Raw genomic sequence first — 26,223 nt, 5'->3', positions numbered from 1 at the left:
CAGGAAAGTGAAATTTAAGAATAAAACAATAAAACTTTTTTTTTTTTTTTTGTTGCCAAAACAAGAATAATGATAATTTTCAAAAAGTGTTATCCACCTTTTTTATTTCATATTAAACTTTGTAAGTGGTTTTGGATTCCAATTAAGAGATTATAAACTATATCCTTTACAACCTAATGGTTCTGCAACATCAGGATTGTCTAAGGGAGTAGGTTTTGAAAGTAAGGGTATGAAACTAGATAAAATGCTGAAGGCCAAATATAAGTTTAATAAACTTGTTCTCATAGTTCTGTTATGGGTGCAGTTTCACTCTCTGCTGTTTATATTTAGTAGTGACTAATGATCATAGTAGTAAATATTGATAAAATTAGAATTTTTAAAATTATTGCAACAATATTACTATGTACTCTTATAGAATAAGTGAAGTTTGCTGAGTTACAGATAGATTGGAGTATCATAATTTATGAGATCATTACTGTGATCGATCTCTTAATTCAGTTATAAATTGTGCCAAATTAATTTTTTTTAGATTAATTAAAGTAGAAATAAAATATTTATACTCTAAAGTAAAATTGGATTAACAATTTATTTTTTATGCATGGATTAATTATTTTGAAATTGCATAAATTGAATTAGGATGATTTTGGTTTAAATTAAATGTTTTAATTATTTAGTTATGGTTTTGCTTGCTGGTTATAAATTATGTATTTTCAATGCTGAAAAGTATTTGTTAAGGAATAGACTGGTCAGCTTTGATAGTTTTATTTCCTGTTGTAAAAAGGAATCTATATTATTTCTATGTTGTGTTTTTGTGATTGGTGTAAAACTGGTGGTAGATTTTCAATTCAAGGTTGATGACAAATCCTGTGGATTAATATATTTGATTGTAATATAAACAGTATAAAATTTATTTTATTTTTTATTTTATTTATTTAAATTATTAATTTATTGAAATTTATTTATTTTTTTAATATTCGCTTTATTTATACAATTCATAAATTCATTTATTTAAACTTTAAAATATTATACAGTATTAACCTTGTAAGTTGTTATTAAATATCTTTTAAGATGGTTATTACCTTTCATTGAAGGGTTATTAGCACAGTTATTATTTTCAGGCAGCTATTGTTTTATTTATAAAATTCCCTTTTAAATATTGTTTTAGTGGCTGAAGAGATTTTAATGTGCATTTATTATCTTTTTTTTTCATGAATTGTTAGTAGTTTACCCTCACACAAGTTGTCCCTGAAGATGGTGATAGTCATTCTCAAGATAACAATATCCTTTACCAGGCTTACTAAGGAAAGTGAGGAATGAAGTGGTTACCCATTGCCTTTTTCATTCAGCTAAACGTATTATTGGCCATTGGTGTACCAAGACTACAAACGTGTACATGTTCTGCTCTACAGGTGACACTTTCTTTCACTCCGTTTACCACATGGATAGCTTTGAATCGAACACCTTTACTGTCAGAGAAAGCAACTCTTTATTAATGCTCTTGTAGCTCAGGTACTTTACATAAATCAGCCATAAGAAAGACCGAGACAGATAATGCATAGTAACAAATTAATGTACCTCTTCTGTCAAGAAATAATTTGTTAGATAAATTGCTTTTATTTAGTAGGAAATAGATTAATAGTTTAGAATAGTATCTTTTATCTGAGATTTTTGTCAGAATTATTATTAATTGCACTTTATCTTGCCTGGAAAGTTTCTTGTAGAAATTTATGGGGGATGGTGTTGCTCCCCAGCCTTCTTAGTCGAATGTATTAAGAGGTCATAATTTTTATTGTTTTTTCCCCTTAGTAGAAACATATTAATAAATCCGGAAAAAAGAGCTTAACAGCAGTAGGTAAATAAGAAAAATTTAAACAAACAAGAGTAGCTTTCATTAAAATAGCTGAATATTTTATTTGAACCTTTAGCTTCTGTAGAATTGTTGTATTAAAATAGGCGACTCATTGAAAAATTATTGCCTAATTTTATTTTTTGTCCTTTCATATATATGCTCTTTTGCAAGAGGTATGTATAACTTGTAGAAACATACTTTTTTTTAATTTTGATTTAGTGTAAAAAAATGAACTGCACAAATTGTTATGAAATATATATATATAAAAAGTGGTGATGAATGGTTATTGAAATAAAATTATTTTTTAAAAATTACAAAAATTGAAAACTAGATTTGGATTTCAATCTTTGAACAGTCATAATCAATAGATGGGAGAATTATACAAGAACAAAACTTTAAAAAGTGAAAGGTATTTAGACAAAATAATAATTAAAAAATAAATAACAATACTTAAAATATAAAAAGTTGTATTTTTTACCCATGTTTATAAAACAAAAAGGTAATCAAATAAAAACAACTGCTGACTAAAAATTGTTTTAGATAGAGCAAGTCGTTTGATATTTCCAATGGGGCTATATAAAACAATGTCGTACATAATTTTTTAGCCAGCAGTTTTTATTATTATTTAATAAACACCGGTAGAAATAATTTTTTTTTTTTAATATTGGTTATTTATTTATTAATTTTTTTTGTTGATGGTTATTTTAAATTAAAAATTTATTCCTCTTTTTAGATCTTATTTCCTTTGTTAATAGTTTTTGAGTGTTTAATGTTTACAAATTTTGTAGGGATGTATTGCTTGGTTATTTTGATTTCATATCTTTTTTAATCCACAGAAGCAGTAGATGTTACAATTAAAAATATACTTCTGTTTAATATACACCCTCCTTCCAAGCCTCAGTTGATACAATGGACTCTCATTGTTTTAGATTAAATTAGACCTTGAAAACAGTGCAGAAAATCAAAATTATGAACATTATGTTTAGTTTTTTAATGGTTTCCTTGTACAATATCATGAATATCTTTAAGAAAGGTGAGAAAATAAGACTTTAAAACATAATAAATAAGCTTGCACTCATAATAAAAATTTATCAAAAAGTTAGAGATCTTGAGTAATAAAATCTTTCATTCACATAATTAGAAATCAGATGTAAAAATTTTCCATTTTTACAAGAATATTTTTCTGAACTTTAAAGTCCGTTCTTATTATTAAGGAATCTTTTTTTTTGTATGAAATCATCCAGTTTTTGTTATGTACTCATTTTTCAGTATGTAAGTTATTCATAATCTTTGTTCATTTTCTTTTAAGTTTGTTTTTTCTAATCATATCTTGCTATAATAAGTTAAAATAAAATAAAGTGTCTCAAGGATGCAATTTTTTGAAAAGTAAACAGATTTTTTTTTCTAATAGAATTTAATTATTTAAGTGACTAAAGTACAAATTAATTTTTAAAAGAAATGCTTTGATTATTGAAAAACTATTAGGTTTTTGAATTAAAAAATATTGCAAAAAAGAAAAAAATTATATTAAAAAAAATACCAAAACTTTTTGTAGTGTTTTAGCCATGAGTAAAAGCAGCACATGTAATAAGTGATAAACAAAAGAGATGATAATGCACATTTTAAGAGGCAATGAAATTATTCTCATTTTATAGAATTAGAGAAGTGCTAATTAATAGATAAATAAAAATGGTCTAATGCTAATAAAGGTGAGGGGGAAATTGTGTTTCATTTCATTGAGATCATTGAACAAGTGATCTCAAGGCAGTTAAAACAGGTGGAAAGGTTCTATAGGTTGCAACATAAATCAGGGTAGTACTTAAAAAGGTAACCCACCAGGTTGGTCTAGTGGTGAACACATCTTCCCAAATCAGTTGATTTGGAAGTTGAGAATTCCAGCGTTCAAGTCCTAGTAAAGTCAGTTATTTTTACACAGATTTGAATACTAGGTCATGGATACTGGTGTTCTTTGGTGGTTGGGTTTCAATTAACCGCAGATCTCAGGAATGGTCGAACTGAGACTGTACAAGACTACACTTCATTTACACTCATACATATCATCCTCATTCATCCTCTGAGGTATTATCTGAACGGTAATTACCGGAGGCTAGACAGGAAAAAGAAAAATACTTAAAAAGGTAGTAGACTAATCACAAAATTTTTTAATTGCTGTATTGTATTAATATTTTTTTATTTATGATACAATCTACAGTAGACCAAGGCAGATTAAATTGTTCTGAAGAAATTGCTTCTGCGCATATCAGTTAGACTTTTTTGAATAATTTCTGCATCGAAATCATAAAAATTTGTTTTACTGTCTTACTAGTTGCTCTTTTGGCAATCCATCCTTATATTAATAAATACCGAATATGATCAGAACACTTCAAATAAACATACTGTACAGAGAACAGAAAATTAAACAAGAAAGTACATATAATAGATGGATTTATGTTATATAATTTAATGTAATAAATAAATAGTATCATAAAATATTTTGTAGTACATTCAAATTATAAATGTAATCGTTATCTGTTTTTGAATATACAATGATCAGTAACCTGGTAAAAGAAAAATGTAAACACTACATAATTTTTTAGTGAAACAGTTATGAATTAGAAATAAAATGAAATAAATTGCGGGAAAGGAGTGTGTACAGTATTAGATAGATTGCTAGAAGTCATTCAAGGTTGTCTTGTTGGCAGCTATGATAGGACTAAATGATATCATCATTAGTAGTTGTGTAATATCTCAAAAATTGAATTATGCATATTATTACATACAGTATTGAACATTTGGAATACATACAACTTTGTGACATGTATCATGATTGTACCTGTAACATTTAATCTAATATAAATGTGAATGTTTGTGATGGTTCTGCACGTTTGAAACAGCATAACACGACAACCAACTGACTGATTGCTTTCAAATTTTTAGGAAACATTCATGTTATCCCAGCGAAGGTTTTAAGCTGTAGTCCCTTTGGGGGTGAAGTTGTGAATTTTCCCTCTTTGACAACGACCTAATAGTGTTTTTGATTCAATTTTTTGACTGGCTAGTTCTGTTATAAAATACTCTAGAAATTATTTTTTTTTCATAACAGACACCATTATGTGTTATTTTTAATTTTATTGTCATTAGCTTATTTTATAAGAAGAAGATTTTTATTGGTGATAGTTCTTGATCACATCAAAAAGAAAGAGAGAGAAAGGTGAGATAAATTTTAAATATTTCTGGATATCTATCTCGCTACTTGATTTTTTTTTATTTCTCTTTCTTTTAAGAAGTAAAGGGAAAGATAAGCTTTAATTCTACGCTAAATTATCCAAACATTTAAAAAAAGTTATAGGAACTTAGAGTAGTAATAATAAAATTCACAATTGTAGTAAATTGAAAATTTTTCCTGATAAGTGAAAAAAAAGAAAAAATTATTTAGTTTTACCTCTTAGTTTTTTATGTAAAATAATATTTTAACTAAATCAGATATTTCAACACATTAATATGCTACGTGATTTAGCTTGGAATGAACCGGTATTATATATCTTATAGAAAATGCCTTTGTAATTTTTCTGAAAATTTGATTTTTGTTAGCTTATGTTTATATTTTAACTCATTCATTTTTATTTTCTAGTAACTGTATCATTTGTTGATATGCTGTTTGATAAACTCTTAAATCAGAGTTCTGATGCCAGTAATAAAGGATCATTACAAACCACACCTGTTAAAGTAAAAACAGAACCACCTCAAGGTAAGCATCTATGTCATTGTAAAATTTGAATTAGTGTTAAATAATTATCAGTTAGAATTATTGTGATATAATAGTTGTGTTGATATTATTTATTAAGCTATCTGTCTTGGGAGTTTAAACAAAGAAATTTTTATTTAATTTTGTGTGATCCCTTCTTTTATACTTTATGATATGTAACACTTACCAAGCTGTAAGATGTTTCAAACCAAAAAATGATAGATTCTTGCAGAATAAATGTTTATTTTGTGGGATGAAGTGATTTGTTTGAAGAAAAACATTTTTAAGTTGTTTAATAATAATAGAGAATAATGTGTCAAAATCGTAATTTTAACATTTTGAAGTGTGTAGGTTTTAAACATGCAGTCTGGTCTCTGTCAGGTGGCTATTTTTGGTTTTTTTTTGATAGTGTATGTGGTAAGCCATTTTGTTACGATTGTCTATTTGTTAGTCATTTCTTTTCCTCGATGCTACTGTTATTTGCATATCAATTCTATTTCGTTATTAAGCTAAGTTCATTAAAACTTAAGTTAGTTATACATTTCTCTTTTTTTTAAATTAGTATTGTGCCCTACAGTGTATTAAGACCAGTACTATGATTATAAAAATTCATTTTATATTTATATAACTGTTAAAATTTTATTTTCTTATACTTGTTTCACGCTATATCCATTTATTGTTGCACATTATATCTTTTATATTTTAACTATATACAGTTATAAATTTTTCATATTCTACTTGGGAAAAAAACACTGCTAGAGTAGCTTAGCTGTGATAGTTCTTCAATTCCTGAATTGGAAATGGTATCCTCCAGTTACATAGGAGTTGATAGGATCAGTGTCTTGTCAGTTCAATTAACATAGCTGCTATTGAGGCATTATTGCCTCCCCAACAATGTAGACAGTCTGTGTTGAAGCCAGCTGATTCTCATGGTACACATTTACGGAAGAAAGGGTCAAGAATTAAAAAGGAAATTAGAGGAATGTGACGTTTCCCGTACGCTCCATGGGAAATGGATAGGGCCTGTTAAAAAATAAGCAAAATATTTTGAACACACAAAAAATTTTAATATTTCCAACCTAAGTGATAAAAAAACAAAGGAAGAAAACAGTTTTTAATTCTCTTCATAATCCCAATATATATATATATATATATATAGAAAATTCTTTAAAGAAGTGTACTTTTTTAAACAAAAACTTTGTTTGGAGCCATGTGTTTTGTTTTTAAACAATTAATGTAATAAATTAGTGAAAAAATTACTAAAATGATTTATCTCTGAAAATAATTTACAGTGTTAATGTAGTTTTTCCTTTTAATAATATTTAATTTAAAAGCCAGTGGAAGTAAAACCAACATTTTGGTAATTACTACAGCTTAAAGTACAGCTACCTGTAAAAATACTGCCTTAAAGTGTGCTAATTAAGCACAGCATCGTCAAACAGATTTAAAAAAAAAATTTTTTAATTAAAACCTTCAGTTTGACAATTAAGTAATGAGACGGGTATGGAATTTGGTCAAAACACTTTAATATTATGTGCATTTTATTCAAATTAATCCCTTTTGCATCGACATAATGAGTGAGTGGTACAGTCTACCAGTTTTTGGACTCTACAAGTCATATTTTGATTTTGATTTTTAAAAACTTGAAGGGTTACAGAAAAAATTTGAAGGGTACTTCTTGAATATTGCACGCATTTATTCTTTGATTATCTGACAAGGAATGTCAGACACAAACTGTCCACAAATCACCACAAATGTCCACAAACTGGAGAGTGGTTTTTTGCCAAATTTTCTTCTATGATATTTGCTGAATTGCCATTGTTAACACCAGAATTGTCTACATTCATCCTTTCAATTGTGTACCTATATGAATAGTTCTCTTATTTTGCCAACAACCTTTCTTCATACTGTACGATCCAGATGCCCTTTTTTTGAGCTTTAAATAGAATTTTATTTCCTCTCTGTTTCGTAGTGTTAATGTGACAGTAATTTCTCATTTACGTACACAACAGAGTTATTCTCTGTATATCTTTACTGACATGGTTAGTGTGGTTCCTGCAGTCTTGCCGGATTGTTGATTAAGGATAGTCTTATCGATTGTATATGTTGTTGGCTAAATAAGAAGTTTGTCTCCGTCAATATAAGATCTGTCTCATTATTTAATTATGCTGTGTAGATTTATTTCAATGTTTATGAAAATACAGAAGTAATACTTTTTTCTTATTTACAGAAAAGATAGTCTCACCTGTAAGTCAGATACCAACAGCAGCTGTCGTTGATCCTTCAATAGATAAAGATCAAATGGAAAAAGAAAAAGAAAAGGAAAAAGAGAAAGAAAAGGAAAAGGAAAAAGAAAAAGAACGAGAGCGAGAAAGGGAAAAAGAAAAAGAAAAAGAAAAGGAAAAAGAGAAAGAAAAAGAAAAAGAAAAAGAAAAGGCAGAACATGAGAAAGAATTAAAAGAAACTAGGGAAAGAGAATTAAAAGAACAAAGGGAAAGAGAGCGAGAATTGAAGGAAGCACGAGAACGTGAAAGAGAAAGAAATCGTGATAGGGAACGCGATGAAGAGAAACGGGCATCTACTATTCAAACTATTAAAGAGGTGGGTTAATTACTTTATTTTTGTGCTTTATTTGGCGTATTCTTTATTTGTTTTTGTTTTCTTTGATGTGTGTATACTTACTGAAAATGTTTATTTATAGAGTTCCGTTTATGCTGTTTTTTTGTCTTCAGTCATTTGACGGGTTTGATGCATCTCTCCAAGATCCCTATCTATTGCCAGTAATTTCATTTCAGTATACTCCCTACATCCTACCCCCTAACAATTTGTTTTACTTATTCCAAATGTTGGCCTCCTGCACAATTTTTCCCAACTTCTTGTCCCTCCAATATCAAAGTGACTATTTCAGGATGACCTAAGATACGGACTATAAGTCTGTCTCTTCTTTAACTATATTTTTCCAAATGCTTCTTCCTTGATCAGTTTGTCACAAAACCTCTTCATTTGTCACTATTCACCCATCTGATTTTTAACATTCTCTTATAGCACCGCATTTCAAAAGCTTCTAATATTTTTTCTCAGGTACGCTGATCATTCAAGTTTCACTTCCATATATTGATGTTTAAATTAATTTTTGATGTAAGCAAATTATATTTCTGACTAAAAGCTCATTTTGCCTGTGCTATTCAGCATTTTATGTTGCTCCTGCTTCACCCATCTTTAGTAATTCTACTTCGCAAATAACAAAATTCTTCTACCTCCACAGTCTTTTCTCTTCCTATTATTACATTCTGCGGTCCATCTACTTTATTTCTACTACATTTCATTATTTTTGTTTTATTCTTGTTTATGTTCACGTGGTAGATAAGTTGTGTTGAACTTCATCCATGCCATTCATTGTTTCTTAAATCTTTTTTACTGTCAGCTAGAATTACTACATCATCAGCAAATCGTAGCATCTTTACCTTTTCACCTTACACTGCTACTCCAGATCTAAACTGTTCTTTATCATCATTAACTGCTAGTTCTATGTAAAGATTAAAAAGTAACGGGGATAGGGAATATCCTTGTCTGACTTTATTACTGCTTCTTTTGTATGCTGTTTATTATTGTTGCAGTTTGGTCTCTGTAAATGTTAGGAATTGTTCTTCTATCTCTATACTTGAACCCTAAATTTTTTAAAATGCTGAACATTTTATTCCAGTCTACATTATCAAATGCCTTTTCTAATTCTATAAATGCCATGTATGTTGGTTTGTTTTTTTTTTAATCTTCCTTCTACTATTAATCTGAACGCTATAATTTCTTCCCTTTTCCCTATACTTTTCCTGAAACCAAATTGGACTTCTCCTAACACTTCTTCCACTCTCCTCTCAATTCTTTTGTACAGAATTCTAGTTAAAATTTTTGATGCATGCTAATTGTTCTGTATTCTTCACAATTATCTGCTCCTGCTTTCTTTGGTATCATACAATAACACTCATTTTGAAGTCTGACGGAACTTCCCCTTTTTAAGAAATATTACACACCAGTTAGTATAATCTATTTATCGCTTCCTCACCTGCACTGCACATTAATTCTGCAGGTATCCCGTCTATCCCAGGAGTAGGAGTCTTTCTCCCATTCAAATCCTCTAATGCTTTATTAAATTCAGATCTCAATATTGTATCTTCCTTTTCATCCTCTTTGACTTCCTCTTCTTCCTCTATAACACACCAGTTTCTAATTCATTTCCTCCATACAAATCTTCAGTATATTCCACCCTCCTATCAACCTTTTCTTTCATATTATAAATCTTTATTTAACACATTATTAGATTTTAATTTATGTGCCATAAAATTCTCCTTAACTTTCCTGTATGCTCCGTCTATTTTACCAATGGTCATTTCCCTTTCCACTTCTGAACATGTTTCTTTAATCCACTCTTCTTTCACTAATTTGCACTTCCTGTTTATAGTATTTCTTAATTGTCAATAGGTCCTTTTACCTTCTTCATCCAACCTACATTCTTATACTTTCTACGCTCATCCGTCAACTGCAATATTTCCTTTGATACCAAGGTTTTCTACTAGTTCTCTTTGTTCTGCCTAAGTTCACTTCTGCTGATTTAAGAATTTCATTTTTAACATTCTTCTTCTGTATTTTCTACCTTATCTTTTTTACTCAGACCTCTTGTGATGTCCTCCTCAAAAATCTTCTTTACCTCCTCTTCCTCAAGCTTTAAATTCCACAGATTCAATTGGTACCTTTTCTTCAGGTTTTTAAACCCCAATCTACATCTTATTATCACTAAATTATGGTCGCTATCAATGTCTGCTGCTGGATATGCTTTTCAGTCAATGAGTTGATTTCTAAATTTTTGCTTATCCATGATATAATCTTTGTATCAGGTAGTAAAGAGATGTTAATAGTCTTTGGGGCTGCAAAAGCCAATTTTTTGTGAATGTTTGGAAGGAAAGTGTACTGTCGATAGTCAGTGCTATAGATCTGTGCTTGAAAATTTTAGCTGCAGGTACTGTAGATAAAGATGGCTTACAAAGAAAAAAGGTATTCCTTTTACAGGATAATGCCTGTCCAACATTGCACAATCAGCAATCAACACTGGAAACTGTTGAAAAATTATTCTGGGAGGTTCTTCTGTCTTTTGATTTGGGCCTTCCAAGGGGTTGTTCCATAGCATCACAATTCACCACAACAAAGAAGTGAAAACAAATGTAATAAACTAAGTCATATTTAAAGTCAATTCTCTGCAGCTATTAATTCAATATAATTTCATATGTTGAAATTAGATTAGATGTTAAATTTATAGCGCTACTCAACAGATTGTCTCTAGATTTCAGGATGCTAATCTCTGAAACATAACAGGCATTGTGAAGCAATTAGGTTGTAACTGATACAGTTTACTATCTTACTCAGATCATGATTGCTTGTCAGATTTTTCATTTCTGTTTTAATTTTACAGTTTTTTAATCATGAGGTTCACTTTTATTCTGCTGTTTCTCTCTTTAATTTTTAATATTTTCATGTAGTACAAGGAATCGGGAAGTAAAATCATGTGCAACCAAATTAAAAAGTTTATATGTAATGTTATAAAGTATTTAAATGAACAAGTAGACAACATAAATGAAATTTAAATAATAATTAATCAGTATTAATTAACAAAACAAAATTTAAATTGAAGAAAATTGGAGTTACACTAACATGTTCAGTCAGATATATCTATTTGATATACATGTTTCTTTAACATACTGTTGCAGAGAAAGATTACTCAAGAAAATTAATATCAGTTCATTTTAAAAGATTTGTTTGTTAGGTACTGTAAGTAGTTAAGGCATCTTTACATGGTTCACAAGTTACTCTCGATAATGGAATACCTCAAGATATCAAGTATCCCATGTAAGGCTCATTAGATTAAGCAGACTTGAAATTATTTTATACATCGGTTTCTTCGTCGAACTACATATATTATTACTTATTAGCATTCCAAGCTTGCTGTGACAGCAATATTAAATCCTACAAGTTACATCTTTGTTTTATTCACAACAGAGCAGGTGTGCTCAATGAACATCATTATTGTCAAAAAAAGTGATGGTGAATGTGCCTTTTGTACCTTAGATGCTTTACATACATCATGACTAAAGATAACCTGGGGCAGTTAGTATAAAGTAACATATTAATGTTTTATATGTTACATACACTACATGTAACAATTATAGGAGTAACATTTTAAAAGAAAGGTACAATTTAAAATTGTTCATGAGCATTCAGAAATTTGTTGTCTGTAGGAATCAGATCATTCATTTTTATGTTAGTTAACATAATATTAGATGTTGACTCTTGAGACACAAATAATCAGCATTTTTTTGTTCTAAGCTCAAAGTTTTAAAATCTTTGTTTGCATCATAAAAATCTATATTTAAAATGAGTTAAATTTTGACTTGAGATACAGCAAGCCATTCTCCAGGCATTTGTTTCAAAACTTTAGTTTAAATAGTTTGAAACAGATTGTTGGTCAGTCAGTCATTCATTAGATAATTTACCCTTTCCTTGTGAAACTTCTATACTTGTTTTTAGGCTTCACAAGATAGTGTAGTAAAATGTTAGACTAGTTTTATGATAGATTAGTCTTCCTGTTGATAAATTTGTCTGGACCCCTTCTCTTTTATTGCCTTTAAGAAGAATACCTTCTCTAACTCTAGTTTTAATTTCAGGTATACCTAGACCTTTATCTGAATTCAAATGAAATTTGAATTTAAAAAAAAATGATAGCAGTAATGGATGGGACTCTTTGTGTTCTGTTAATTTTGCTAATTTTTATAACTATTATAAATAAAATAGCCCTATGATTTGTTTTTTGCTCAGGTTACAGCAATGAGTAATGGACAACAAAACAGCCTCGGTTCAGTGTTACTTTCTGCAGCTGCCAAACGTGATAATGAACGAAGATCTCCACGTATTAGGGATCGCAACAAATCAGATTCTGTAAGTACATTACTGATATTTTAAAAATAAATTCTCAATACCTGTTAGTACAGTGAAGTACATTTTAATCTCTTTATGCAGTTATTTTGTATTTTTTTAAGTGCCTGATAGTATGTAAAAATGTTTTATAGTATTTTGCCATAGTAAAAATATTTGCTATTTTCATTTACCAGCCAGTACACTGTATATATTTGCAGTACAGAAGTAAAAAAGTGAGTGACAAAAATGCACTCTAATAAATATTACTTAATAATAAATCATTGTACCAGTCACGTTTTCATACTCATATTAAATCATGTCAGATAAATTGGCAAAAAGAAATTTTATGAATTGCCGTAACAGTATTTAACTGTAAGATATATATATTACTAAAATATATATATATATATATATATATATATATATATTACTAAAATATATATATATATATATATATATATATTACTAAAATATATATATATATATATATATTTTTTTTTTTTTATTTTTTTTTTTAAAGTAGAGTGTCTCACTAAAAAAATGAATATAATTTTAGAATATTTAGTACTGGTGAAAAAAAAAAAATTCTTTTACACATCAGTCCATGAACACTGTTTTTGGGTTATGACTACCAAATGTTTACACCCTGATTTCTGCTTCAGCAGCAAAATGTGATTATACTGGATTTCTTGCAACATAAATTGTCAGGTAAAATTGGTATTTTCATATGGTTTTTTTAATCTAAAATTTAAGAAAATGGGTCTTAGAACTACAAGTATATCAAAGGATATCTATAAAGTATATCAAAGGATCTATAGGAGAAGCCCGTTTATAAATTCACTTGAAATGTATGGTACATGAAAAATTTTATTAATTTTCATAATATTCTATTATTTTCCTCTACATTCTTTACTCATGGCAACTTTTATTTTTTTATTGAATTTTTTGTTATTTTTAGTTAAATTAATTACAAATGTAAACATTTATCTCATTGGTTTAATTGGGATAATAATTACATGTTATTTAATAATGAAAAATGTATAATGTAAATGTAAAATTTAAGTCAAGTATAAATAAAATACAATTATAATTGCAATATGTTTACATAAATGATATGGAATATGTTTAAAATTGAATATATAAAAATAAACAAACATTTACAGTTTCTGTTAAAATTGTGCTACAGACATAAGATTTGAACTGGGTTCCTCGTTATAATTAGATCAATAATTATTTGAAGTGCTTTACAAAGTGTAAATAAAACTGACAGTCTTATTTACATTTTTTAAAAAGGGCAGGGGCATTTGTTAATGCATTGTGATTGATAAAACTTTATCTCAGATAATGTCGTTTGGTGCTGTCAGAAATGAGTTGAAATTATGTCCCCCCCCCCTAACCATTGGTCATAAGTTTGGCTGTAATGTAGTCACCATTTTACTTACCTTACTTACTTTGTAATCACCCTGAGAACTTATATATAAGCAAAGAAAAAAGTAAAAACAATAGGGTTTTATTCAATTAACTGGCAGAACAAGATGTGATATCAGTATCATCTGGTGATTCCTATTTGCAATACAAGCTTGTTATAGTAATATTAGAAATATTTGAAGAAGTGGTATCTATGAAATGTATACCCCGTTTCTTAAAAACTATTTAACCAATTTAAATAAAATAAAAAGGTTGATTAATAGCTTCAATTAATTTCATTCTTCAATTTGTCGTAATTGGTTAATTTTTTGTTTTCATATCATAGAGGTTTTTGTTGCCTGTTAAGTCATATAAGTGGAAAGAGAAAACAAAAAATTCACATCAATTTAAATAAAATTATTATTTAACTTGTTTGTTTAAAAAAAAGGTATAAATAATCAAACTTTTTAATTTTCTTCTTATGTGGGTTTTCTTTTAAATTCCAATTTTCATCTTCTTTCATTATTGTCAGTTCTAAGTAGCTTTTACTTAGTAGAAGTATAGTTAGATTCTATGTAGGATTTATTCACCTATATCAGAGAATGATTTAGAGACTTTTGTATCATTATGTTCATACTATTTTGTTACAAATACAAATTTTAGTTCAGTTTGTAATGCGTAGTCAAATCTGAGTTAGATATGGAGATCTAATAAAAAATTGGGATTGGTTATCATTTCTAGTATGATATATATTTTTACTATTTTTATTTGAATGATTAATTAACAATGTTCTTTTTAACTAATATTAACATGCTCATTAATTGATGTTCAGTTAATTATATTTTATTTGAACTTATCATTTATTTTAGACTTTTAGAAAATATTTATAAATTCTTGCATGTATTTGTAGAGAACTTTATGTTAAAATTAGTCGTTCTTTTCAGGAAAAGGATGACAGAGGTGTTAACCAACGTAATTCAAGACCTTCTAGAAGAGCATCATCTCCTCGTTTACGTTCAAGATCTCGTTCATGGGAGCAGAGAAATTTAAGAAGATCAAGATCCAGGGATCGAGAAAGAGATCGAAGTAGGGCTTGGAGAAATAAATCTCCTCCATCTCGACGTTATGATAGAGACAGAAGGTATTCTTGTTGATAGAAGTTTAAAAACTGTTTTGTTATCCATTCAGGGTAGGATTGAGTCAGAAACTGGTATTTTCACTGCTGCTGGATTGGATTTATCTAAAATATAAAATAAACTGTCAGACAAACTTTTTAACTTTTATTTATTTTTTTAAAATGAATCTCCACTTTTATTTTGTGAAATTATTTTTAAAACAATTAATATATTAGTTGACAGAAACACCTGGGATCTTTTATTTATTCAACATCAAGTTACTGAATTATGCCTTATGCTTTTAAATAATTTCTGCAACAAAGTGCATGTAGCATTTTTCTGTGATCTATTTTAGAGTAATATTGTTACAAATAAATGTCACTATTTTGTCCTCTCTATCAGTAACACATTATATAAAAAAAAAACAACCAAATTTAAACCATTTAGAGGGATGAAGTCAAGAAAACATGAATGACATGTCTAAATGTCTTATTAAAAAAATATGCTGTGATGTCTAAAAGTGTCTTCCATCCTGATAGGCTAATATGGGTTATCTTGATTGTTTTTAAATTAAATTTATAGGTAATAGTTTAAATGCCCTCTCTTGATGATAGTTATAAGTAGTTCAATTGTAAATGTATGAGTCTTGCACATGTGTTTCACATCAATGTAAAACATGAAACTAGAACTTTTCTTTCAAAATGTAAGTTTTTTTTTTTAGGATTCTGTTTATGAGTTCATTTATACATAGTGTTTACAAAGGGAGCTTAATGTACATTGTGTAATCCAGATGTAATGTCACAATGATTAATATTGCTCTTCTACTGATGTGTTTAGTGTGTTATTCTTGTAGTACAAGGTGTGATTGGAAAGTTTTAAGATTGGGCTCTTAAATTCAAAATGTCAGTACTTACAGGCTATTGTGACGGTCTCCTTCAAAGTAGCCCCCTTTATTACTGAACACACCAACTTCAACAGTGTTTCCATTTTTGGAAGCATTCCTGGAAATTTTATTTCTTAACAGTATAAAGAACCCTTTTTGTATTTGTTTATATGTCTTTAATTGAGCTAAACCAATTCCCTTTCAGCAAAAATTTCAATTTAGGAAAGAGGTAGAAGTCAACAGGGGCTACAGCAGGGAACTAGAGGGTTGCAGAAGCACTGCAATTTAGCCAAAAATTCCACAATCAAGAACACATGATGAGCTCTGGTACATTGTCGTGGTAGAGGATCCAATTCTTGTCTGAAGGACACTTTCATAGTAGTCCTGGTTTGGTTAACTGTCTGCCCCCTGGGGCAAATTTGTGATGCTCGATACCTGTAGAATCATAGAAAACCACCAACTTTGTCGTGGTCTTCGTGGTCAGTTGGGACGAACTTGAACCCTTTCACTGTGATGATTGTGCTTAATTTCTGGGCCATACCCATAAACCCATGATTCGTCATCTGTAATTACTCCATTTAACAAATCTGGGTCTGTTTCGACCTGATTAATCATTCTTGGGACACTTCAAGTCAGTGTTGTTTCTGCTGGTCTGACAACAGTTTCGGAATGGATTTTGCAGACACTTGATGCAAATTCAAATCTTCAGTTAAAACTGACTTAACTTTGTAGAAACATAAATTCAGTTTATCAGCCATTTATCTTCCTTGTAAGTATACAGTCATAGCGCACTAAATTGTGAACTTTCACAATGTTTTTGTTGGTTTTTGAAGTCTGATTCATGGCTATATTTGAATCTGTCGAACCAGATAAAAACATATGACCGGTTCACACATTTATCCCTGAAAGCAGTTTTTAAGACTTCAGAAGTCTCTGAAGCTGATTTCCTGGTTTTCAAACAAAATTTGACACGAACTTGTTCCATTTTTCATCCATTTTGTGAAATCAGTAGTTCACCGAGAATCAAAAACACATCTTCACTCATCCAGATGCCCTTTCTCTACTGAACAAAGATATTGTGCTGATCTTTTAGGGCGTTCCAAGGATAAAACATGCTTCCCTTCCATACCTGCAGGCAAACTTACCCCTTCTATTGAGAAGCGGTGGTACCTATCTTAAAACCTTCCAATCACACCTCATGTAAATCACATATACTTTTTGTACCATAGATTTTGTCTTAAAAACTGTTATGAAAATTTTCATTGTTAACTTATTCTGAGGAAAAAACAATCTTGTCAGAGTCATCAGTCTTGTTATATTTTTTAAAGGTTTTGAGAAAAATTTTAAATATAATACCAATTTAGTATACCTTTTCAAGTCGTAGATGTATAAGGAGACAATTAAGTCTGCTATCATTAAATTTTATGATAAAAAGCATTTGAAGTGCATTAGATTTGTGAGTGCAATGATAAATATTTGTTGAATTATTTGATTAATTATGTAATTTTTCTAAGTTCTTTACTTAATATACCAAAAAATATTTTTAGGCGTAGTTGGACAAAATCTCCTCCTGCACGCAGTAGGGCTCCAGCATCTCGTTCAAGATCTAGATCTCGTTCACCAATAAGTACTAAATTTCGAGCAACCAGGTACAGAAATCGATCTCCTCCAGCTGCAAGATCTAGAACACGATCACCAAGAGATAGAGGTATTGTTTACAGTAGTATAGTAGCAACAATACTGAGAAATAATGTAGTTGATTTTACATATCATTTTTTTTTTTTATGTATCTGCCATGTATATTTTATTGCTAAATATAATAACATGTTATCTATAAAAGAATACCTGTTAATCTCACATAGGTGGTAACAGATAAAAAGAAGAATTGATACTTGAACTTCACTGGTGAACACAGACCTTTAACTATTACTCTATGCTTTGTATTTTTCTTTTGTTTGCCTCTTATCTGTATTTGCAGTTTTTTTTTGTGTTTCATTCCATTTAATTTTAACCAACTCAAAGTCTCTTATCTTTGTACAGTATCTGATTTCTGTTTCCCTTCTACCTGATAATTGATGTTATAATAATATTGCAATTTGAACTGCACCATTAAGCAAAATTATGTGTTTTACTATTATTGAATATTTTTTTTTTTACTCTGAAGCTTTTATAATGATCAATGTTTGTATGCTAGTCTTTTGTTAACATAATGAAATTATCACATTAAATAATCTATGTTATTTACTGGTTTTTTACGTGACAGTCAGCATTTCCATATTACACTAAATCATTTTTTTTATTTTTTATTTGAAAACCAAAATGAGTATAGACTAAATAGGAATAAAATTTTTCCTAGTCATCCTCAGTTTTCAAAGAGTGGTAAAGAACTAATGTCTGTAATACCAAAAGCCAGATAATAGGCAGTACTATCCTCTTGGTTAAAGATTTAGAATAAAATACAGTGTTAGTGTTAATGATTCTAATTTAAATGTTATATAGAATTAACCACTCAAATAAGTAATTAACTAGAAGACCAGTAGGTAGTTGGCTAAAATTTCATAGTTGCCAGTTATACATTTCTAAATTTTATTGATGCCGTAAAATATTAACAATCTGGAATAAATTTACAGTAACAGTTTGTCTTAACTTACAAATTTACAATTTTTTGTAAATTTCCTTTTTAATATATGAAGTTTTTCCTTTTGGTATTTAGTTAAAGTGAATATGAAATTTGTTGATTTAATAATTATTAACTTGATGTATAGTATCTCAGAATTTAATACAGTTAGTAAAAGCTGAAAATATAACAAAATGTACTTAATTACATTTGGTATAATAAACAATATACAGTATTTCAGAAAGAATTACAAGTATTTCATTCATGAAGTCATGAGATGTAAATGCATAAATTAAAATGAAATCTTTTTTTTGCCATTAAATAAATGAAGCTGGGCTTTCTTATATGATTTTTCCAAGTGAAATCATCTGAGAATTGATTACAACAGTGTCATTGACCATTTATTGTTCTTTAATGAAATAATAAGTCAATTAAGAAACTTATTTGGAAATTATTGTAGTAAAGTTTTCTATTTTAAATAAATAAAAAAAATTAATTTTCCTTTTAAGCAACTTTATTTAATTCAGCATTTTTTTAATCTGGTTTGTTAAGTCTCATTTTATCCTCTTTCTATATTTGTAATTAATATTAAGTCTTAACTAAAAATTTGTGATTATCTTTTATTATTTTTAGTACAACTTGTAAGTACAAGTTTCAGATAAAAAAGTTAGTTCCAGTGTATAGATGCATAATTCAGAATCTTTATTTGCTAGTAACTTAACTTCATTTTTAGTTATGGCAGTATTCTAGAAATAAATTCTAATGGTTTGATTAAAATATGAAAGAAAGGAAACTTGCTGCAATTATTTTAAAATGCAAATCTGTACTAGTATGTATACCGAAAATCTAAACAAAAAATATTTTATTTTTGTGCTTAATTTTTTATGCCTTGTTAATGTTAAATGTTTAACATTTTTTGTATCCTTTTTTTATACACAACTTTTACATCTTTAAAAAATTCTTTATCAGTTTTATAAAAATAATTTATATATTTTAGATGCTTATCATTAAGCAGTAATCTGAAAAGAAATTGTGTACCTGTAATTGTCCACTGAAAAAAAATCAACGTTTACAACTAAAATTATAAAATATATTTTAATAATTTAAGTATGAGTTATTAAAATATAGATTAATTATTTTTAAATAATTAAAGTGAAAAAAATACTGAATGATTTTAAGATAAATCACATTATATTATTATTATTATTATTATTATCTTTTATGACTGCATAGGATCATTTCATCAGCCCATTATCCAAGTCTCTGTGATGGGACTGTTTGGGCCTTGCGGTTCTCCCAGTACTTTGTTATATGTTCCAATCTTTGTGCCCTTTCTAGTGTTGAAAATGTTTGTGTTGTGAGTTTTTTCTTGTGAGTGTGAAGTGAGTGTTTTTATTCTTGATTTTCCTGTTTAATTATATCTTACCTGGTGTGTCTATTGGTGTAAGGCCAATTTCCTCCAGATCCCCTCTGCAGATCCTCTGATCCATCTGCATCCTGTATTGGTGTTTTTGAGTCGAGATTGTATTGTACTAGCTGTTTCAGAACTCTAGAAACTTGCAATCCTCATGATATGTCCAAAGAAACCTAGTCTCCTCTTATGCATGGTATCAATGATGGTTCTAATTCTTTGTACACAACTTTGTTGGATACAATCCATCACTGCCTGTTTAAGTGTCTCTGCTGCATAAGTGGTTTCTGGTTTTATAGCAGTGTTGTAGTGTCTTATTTTTGTGTTTACTGATAGGCATTTTAACTGTAAGTATACCAGGTTAGTTTTTGAGCTTTGGCTGGTTTGTTTCTTCTTATTTGGATTGAGATTTTTTTTGTTTTGGTTGTTTGTTATTACAAGGGTTGTCTGAAAAGTTTTGAGCCTCAACATGAAGATGGCAGCACTCGTCAACAAAAGTTAGGGAATGTATTCGCACATGTGTGAAAGGTACTTACTAAAATTTCAGCCATTTTGGATGCTCAGTTGTTGTTTGATAATCATTTGAGTAAGTCATTGTGAGTGTTTTTGTGAAAATGGAAAAAATTGAACATCGTGCTGTGATTATACTTTAATTTGAAAGGCAATACGCCTACACAAATTAAAACTAAGTTGGACGCTGTTTACAGGGACTTTGTCCCATAATTTTCCACCGTGAAAAGATGGGCAGCTGAATTTAAACATGGTCGTACCAGCTTGGCTGATGATGAGTGTTCAGGACGGCCAAAAACTGTAACTACCACCGATATCAAAAAAGTTCACCAAGTGGTGCTGGACAACCAATGAATTACAGTTACAGAGATAGTAGAGGCTATTGGCATATCGAAAGAACATATTTGTTTTATATTAACTGAAGAATTGGATATGCATTAACTATTCGCGCATTGGGTGTTGCGTTTGCTCACTTGGACCAGAAACGCATTTGAATGAACATTTCCGAGGTCCTGCTGGAATAGTTTAAGCAAAACAAGTCATATTTTTTGTGTTGATTGATAACTAGATGAAATGTGATTTCATCACTACACTCCTGAAACAAAATAACAGTCAAAACAGTGGCAAAAAGTGAACCTACTCCGAAAAAGGCGAAGACGGTTCCATTGGCCAGGAAGCTGTTGGCGACTATTTTTCGGTATAGTAACAGAATTTTTTTTTATTGATTATCTTCAGAAAGGTAAAGCAATAACGGGACACAATTACGCATTATTACTTGACAAGCTGAAGGCAGAAATTGTAAAAAAACGACCACATTTGAAGAAGAAGAAAGTGCTTTTCCATCAGGATAATGCACCTGCTCACACTTCGATGGTTGCCATGGCTAAAATTCATGAATTGCACTTTGAATTGGTTAACCATTTACCGTATTCACCATATATGGTGCCAAGCGACTTTTTTTTGTTTCCTAACCTTAAAGTTTTCCATGGAGGAAAGAAACTTTCATCGGACGAGGAGGTTATCGCATACATAAATGTCTGTTTTGCGGAGAAAGATGCCAACTACTATTTGGAAGGGTTAAAGAGGTTAGAGCATCGCTGGAAAAAGTGTATCGACTTAAAAGAAGACTTTGTTGAGAAATAAAACTATATTTGACAGAAAAATTTGTTTTTCTATGTTAAGCTCAAAACTTTTCAGATAACCCTCGTATTTGTCCTAGGTATTTAAATAGAGTTACTATTTTGATTTTATTGCCATTATGTTTTCTTCTTTTAATCATGTTGGTTTTTGGGCACAATTTCTGTCTTTTTGAATGATTTTTTGAGGCCAAGTTTATTTACAATGTTTTGAAGTTCTGATATCTGTGATTTAGCTTTGTTGATGTCGTTTGCTAGCACTGCCAAATCATCGGCAAAACCAAGACAGCTTTTGATTTATCAGCCTATTTTTACTTTTGGGAGGCATTTTATGAGCCATTCCCTCATTACCATTTCTATAGTACAGTTGAATAATAGTTGTGCCTTGGCACAGTCCTGTTTTGATCTCAAAGGGTTCCAAGACCTCGCCTCTGAATTTTATCTTCGACTTAGTGTTTGTGAGGGTCAATTTTATCATTTTATTAATTTGATATGTAGTTCGAGATATTTTAGAATTTTTAGTAGGGACTCCCTGTGGATGCAGTCATAAGCTTTCTTGAAATCTGCAAATGTTATCATCATGTCTCTGTTTCATTTCCTGTTGTAATCCATTATTAACTTAAGACTCATGATCTGATTTGCACAGCTCCTCCAGGGTCTGAAACCTCCCTGATATTCTCTTAGTTCTTTCTCGAGTTGTGAACTAATCTTGTTGAGGATGATTCTTGAAAGAATTTTGTATGTTGTGTCTAGGAGTGAGATTCCTCTGTAATTGTTAGGCTCTCTTTTGTCCTCTTTTTTGTGTAGCTTATGGATGAGGGCTGTCGTCCATTGTTCTGGTTGTTCTTTGATCCAGATGTTGACAAGCTGTTGATGAAGGGCACATTTTTCCAATCTTCCTGCATGTTTCCAGATCTCTACAAAAGACTGATCTCTTGCTGCTTTGTAATTCTTCATCTCACCCACTGCTTGGTAGCTTCTTTTATTGGGGGAAGTTAAGGTGTTCTTTCAGTTCTTTACATTGCAGGAGTCTGTTGAAATATTTAGCTAGGATTTCTGTGTTGTTTTTATTGTTGTGGGCCAGTTTACCATTTTTATTCTGTATTAGTAGGGTTGGGGTTTGTATTTTTGGAGCTGGTTTTTGAAGGCTTTACAGTAGTCTCTTGACTATGTTTTATTGAATTCTTCTTCTATTGACTTCAGTGTGTCTTTATGGTGTTGTCTTTTTATTCTCCTTAGGGTTTGGGTGGGTTTTTTCTTTGTTTTATTAGATTTTGGATGTTTCTAATTTTTGGGATTGGTGAAATAGCCATGCTTAATGTCTTTTCTCCACTTTTTTCGTCACATTCATTGTTCCACAATTGATGTTTTTTGCAGGATTCTATTGGGGCTAATTCTGCGATTTGTTTAAGGTTGTTGACTAGATCTAGTTTATCCGTGATTGTTGTTTGGTTGCTTTTTGGTAGATTTAATTCTTAATTTTTTGGGTAGGGTTCATTTTTCTTTTTGGAGACTTTGTTGTGTTGCTTTCTTTGGGGAGTAAGTTTAATTTTTACTACATAGTGACCTGACCCTGTGTTTACTTCTCAGAGGACTTTTACGTTGTTGATCTGCTAATGGTGATGTTTTTTCCATGAAGACATGGTCTTGTGATTCTCCTTTAGTATAGTCGCGATGTTTCCAGGTTTTGAGTTTTTGAGGTTTCCTCTTAAAATAAGTGGATTTCGATATAAGATTGTTATTTCTGTGGAGATCGATGAGTCTCTGTCTGTTTTTGTTTGTTTTCTTTTGGGTGGGTCATTTTCTGATGTTGTCATGGTATCTTCTTTCTTTGTCTAGTTGATCATTAAAGTCTCCAATTAATTGTTTAACATGGTTTTTGGAGATGTTATTTATAGCCAGGTTGAGTAGATCCCAGGACTTTTCTGTTTCTTTATAGTCTTTTGGAGAGTTATTTTTATTATTAGTGGGTGCATGGGTGTTTATTATAGTGTAAATTTTATTAGATGCTTTTAGGGTGAGTGTTGAGATTCTTGAAGATTATGACTTGAATTCTTGTATGGAGTTTATTATTTTGAAGCTGACTAAAAAGCTTGTTCCAAACTGTGGATATTTTTCATCACTCTCTTCCTAGGTATACCTTTGTAGAGCCTATAACCGTGAGCTTCCATGGCGTCCTGGTTGGTGTTTCTTATTTCCTGCCGACCAATGATAAGAATGGAGATTAAATAGTTTGTAATAACTTTCTAAAAATTCAAATAATTCATCAACATAATTACATAATTTATTTTTTAAATTTTTATTTCTTTTTTGTTTTTGTTATTTGTTGATGTAATTGTAGAATTATGTACTGACTAATGATGCAGGATCCCACTAAAGTTGACCATTGGTATTAGTATTTTTTTTTTTAGGTTGTTTCTGTTGGTTAAGTTGTTTTTTGAGTTAAATGTTTTGTATCTCCTCTGCCCTATTGCTTTTTGATATACCAGCATTAACAAGGGTTGAAAAAAAATTAAATTAGAAATAATATAAACTAAATTGTACTGTATCAAGTCAAGGTTTAAAGTAATTAAATTATTATAATAGTTTATCTTCTACTACTTATTAATTAATCTCCCATCTTGGTAATACTTAGAGATATACATGTCTTATTACTTATTCATTCCTTTATCAGCTATTGTTTAGTTTCATATCAGTTTTGTACGAATGACCAATATGATTAGGATATTTTAATCTCTGTATTCCACTATTATGTAGACTGATTGTTTATTTACCTGTTTATTAATATTTTAATGTAACATTTATTTTATACTTATTAAATATTTTGGTAAATTTGTGTAATTTATAGAATACCATATTTTATCATTAAATTTTTTAATATTAAGTTGTGTCTTCCTTCTATACAGAAAATAGTTACATTCTTTAATTTATATTTTAATGAACTATTTTAATTTAAGCCATTTTGTTTAACTGAATTTAGTTAAGAAAAAGTTTTTTTTTACAAAGTCTTGACTTTTATGCCAGGCCTTATGCTATATTCTGAACATATAATATATGATTTAAGTTGTGAGATATAACTCATGAGGATTCCATAGTGTAGTTAAGCTCTACCAAAACATAGTAATGATCATACCATTCAGGCAAAGTCAATTTTTTTTATATTTTGTTGATTCGTGAATATTTTTTGAATTAACAAATTTTAAAGAAAAATATTCAAGTTGTGTATTTTGCTTTGAAATTTTCATTCTCTTAACGCAGATATACTGTGCAGTTAATATATATTTTAAATAGTGCTTAAATTAATGAAGAAGAATATTTTTTGATTTATTAGATTTAGAATTATCATTTCTTATCGTGAAAATTTAATTATCGTTATTTGTTGAAACCAGATTCACGATTTGATAAAGATCCGTTGTCAGGACCTGCTACTCCTACGCAAGACAGTAATCATGCTGAACCAGATATGCGATTAAACATGAGTTCACAAAGCATTCAGAGTGTTGTTAGTGTAAAAGATCAGGCACCATACATCACCAAGAAAAGATGCAGAGACTTTGATGGTAAGTTTTATTAATATATATATTTATATTTTGTTATATAAATTTCTTCCCTAATAATTGTTAGGGAGATTAGGGGATTTAGTCTAGTAAAATATATGCCTTGCTGTTTCAATCTTTTATTATGATTCTGACCATAATAGAGTAACATCATAATACTCAACAACTTGTAACAATATAGTCAACTTCATTTGAAGTTTTATATATTAACTGGACTGTTTTATTTTAATTGCATTTATACACTGTTGTATTTTTTGGAAGTACAGGATATGGCAGAACTGACATAAGTAGTTAGGAGGGACCAATGCTTGGGTGATGGAGGGAAAGGTAGAGGCACGCGATCTCCCTCTGTTCCTTTGGTGACCTCATTTCACTAGCCAAAGTGATTTGGACCAGAGCGCAATATGGCTTTGCTGTGCACATGTATTTTGTAAACAACTGATCTGTTATTGTGAAGCAAAGAGCTTTTCAGCGATGGTTCAACATTCTGCGCAACGATGCTGTTCCTAACGCAAACAAAATTCGCACCTGAGTTAGGCAGTTGCAGGAAACTGGTAGTTGGCAGTACACTACGAAGATGTACACATGGACGAAGTAGGTCCATCAGAACACCAGAAAGTGTGCAGCTGGTGAGAGCAGTGACTGAGCAATCGCCAAGATATCAGAGTGACGCTGTTGTCTTGGGGATGTCAGACCACAGTTTGAGGAGGATTCTGCATTTTGATTTGTATTTTCAACCCTTCAAAATAATGATGTCTCAAGAATTGAGCCCAGCAGTCTATGCCACCCGCCAAAATCTATGTGAACAAATGCTTGCTTGCACAGATCACGAGGGAGCTTTCTTCATTAGCAATGAGGCACATTTTCACCTTAGTAAGACTGAATAAACAAAATTTCCTTTACTGAACTGAAAATAATCCCCAAATCATTCACAGAAGACCATTTATTCCCCTAAACCCTAAAATAACAGTGTGGTGTGCCTTATCACAATTTGGCATGATAAGTCTGTACTTCTTTACGGAGGATGGTTTGA

The 26,223-nt window shown here is 29.9% G+C and overlaps 1 protein-coding gene across 4 annotated transcripts in view; it reads left to right on the top strand.

Annotated features, from left to right (window-relative positions):
• The window catches only part of swm (Zinc finger protein swm), a 108,068-nt gene that overhangs the window by 19,300 nt on the left and 62,545 nt on the right, over window positions 1-26,223 (top strand). For all 4 annotated transcript variants that reach the window (XM_075363688.1, XM_075363693.1, XM_075363692.1 and 1 more), the window contains exons 3-8: window positions 5,481-5,597; window positions 7,825-8,195; window positions 12,456-12,575; window positions 14,906-15,102; window positions 17,507-17,667; window positions 25,023-25,193. In XM_075363688.1, coding sequence (XP_075219803.1) covers window positions 5,481-5,597; window positions 7,825-8,195; window positions 12,456-12,575; window positions 14,906-15,102; window positions 17,507-17,667; window positions 25,023-25,193 — 1,137 coding nt within the window. The remainder of the gene's footprint in view (window positions 1-5,480; window positions 5,598-7,824; window positions 8,196-12,455; window positions 12,576-14,905; window positions 15,103-17,506; window positions 17,668-25,022; window positions 25,194-26,223) is intronic.

The sequence above is a fragment of the Lycorma delicatula genome, chromosome 4 (genome assembly GCF_047948215.1).
Source record: "Lycorma delicatula isolate Av1 chromosome 4, ASM4794821v1, whole genome shotgun sequence".
Classification (NCBI taxonomy): Eukaryota; Metazoa; Arthropoda; class Insecta; order Hemiptera; family Fulgoridae; genus Lycorma; species Lycorma delicatula.
The sequence above is the reverse complement of the archived record's forward strand: the minus strand, read 5'-3'. Positions and strand labels throughout refer to the sequence as shown.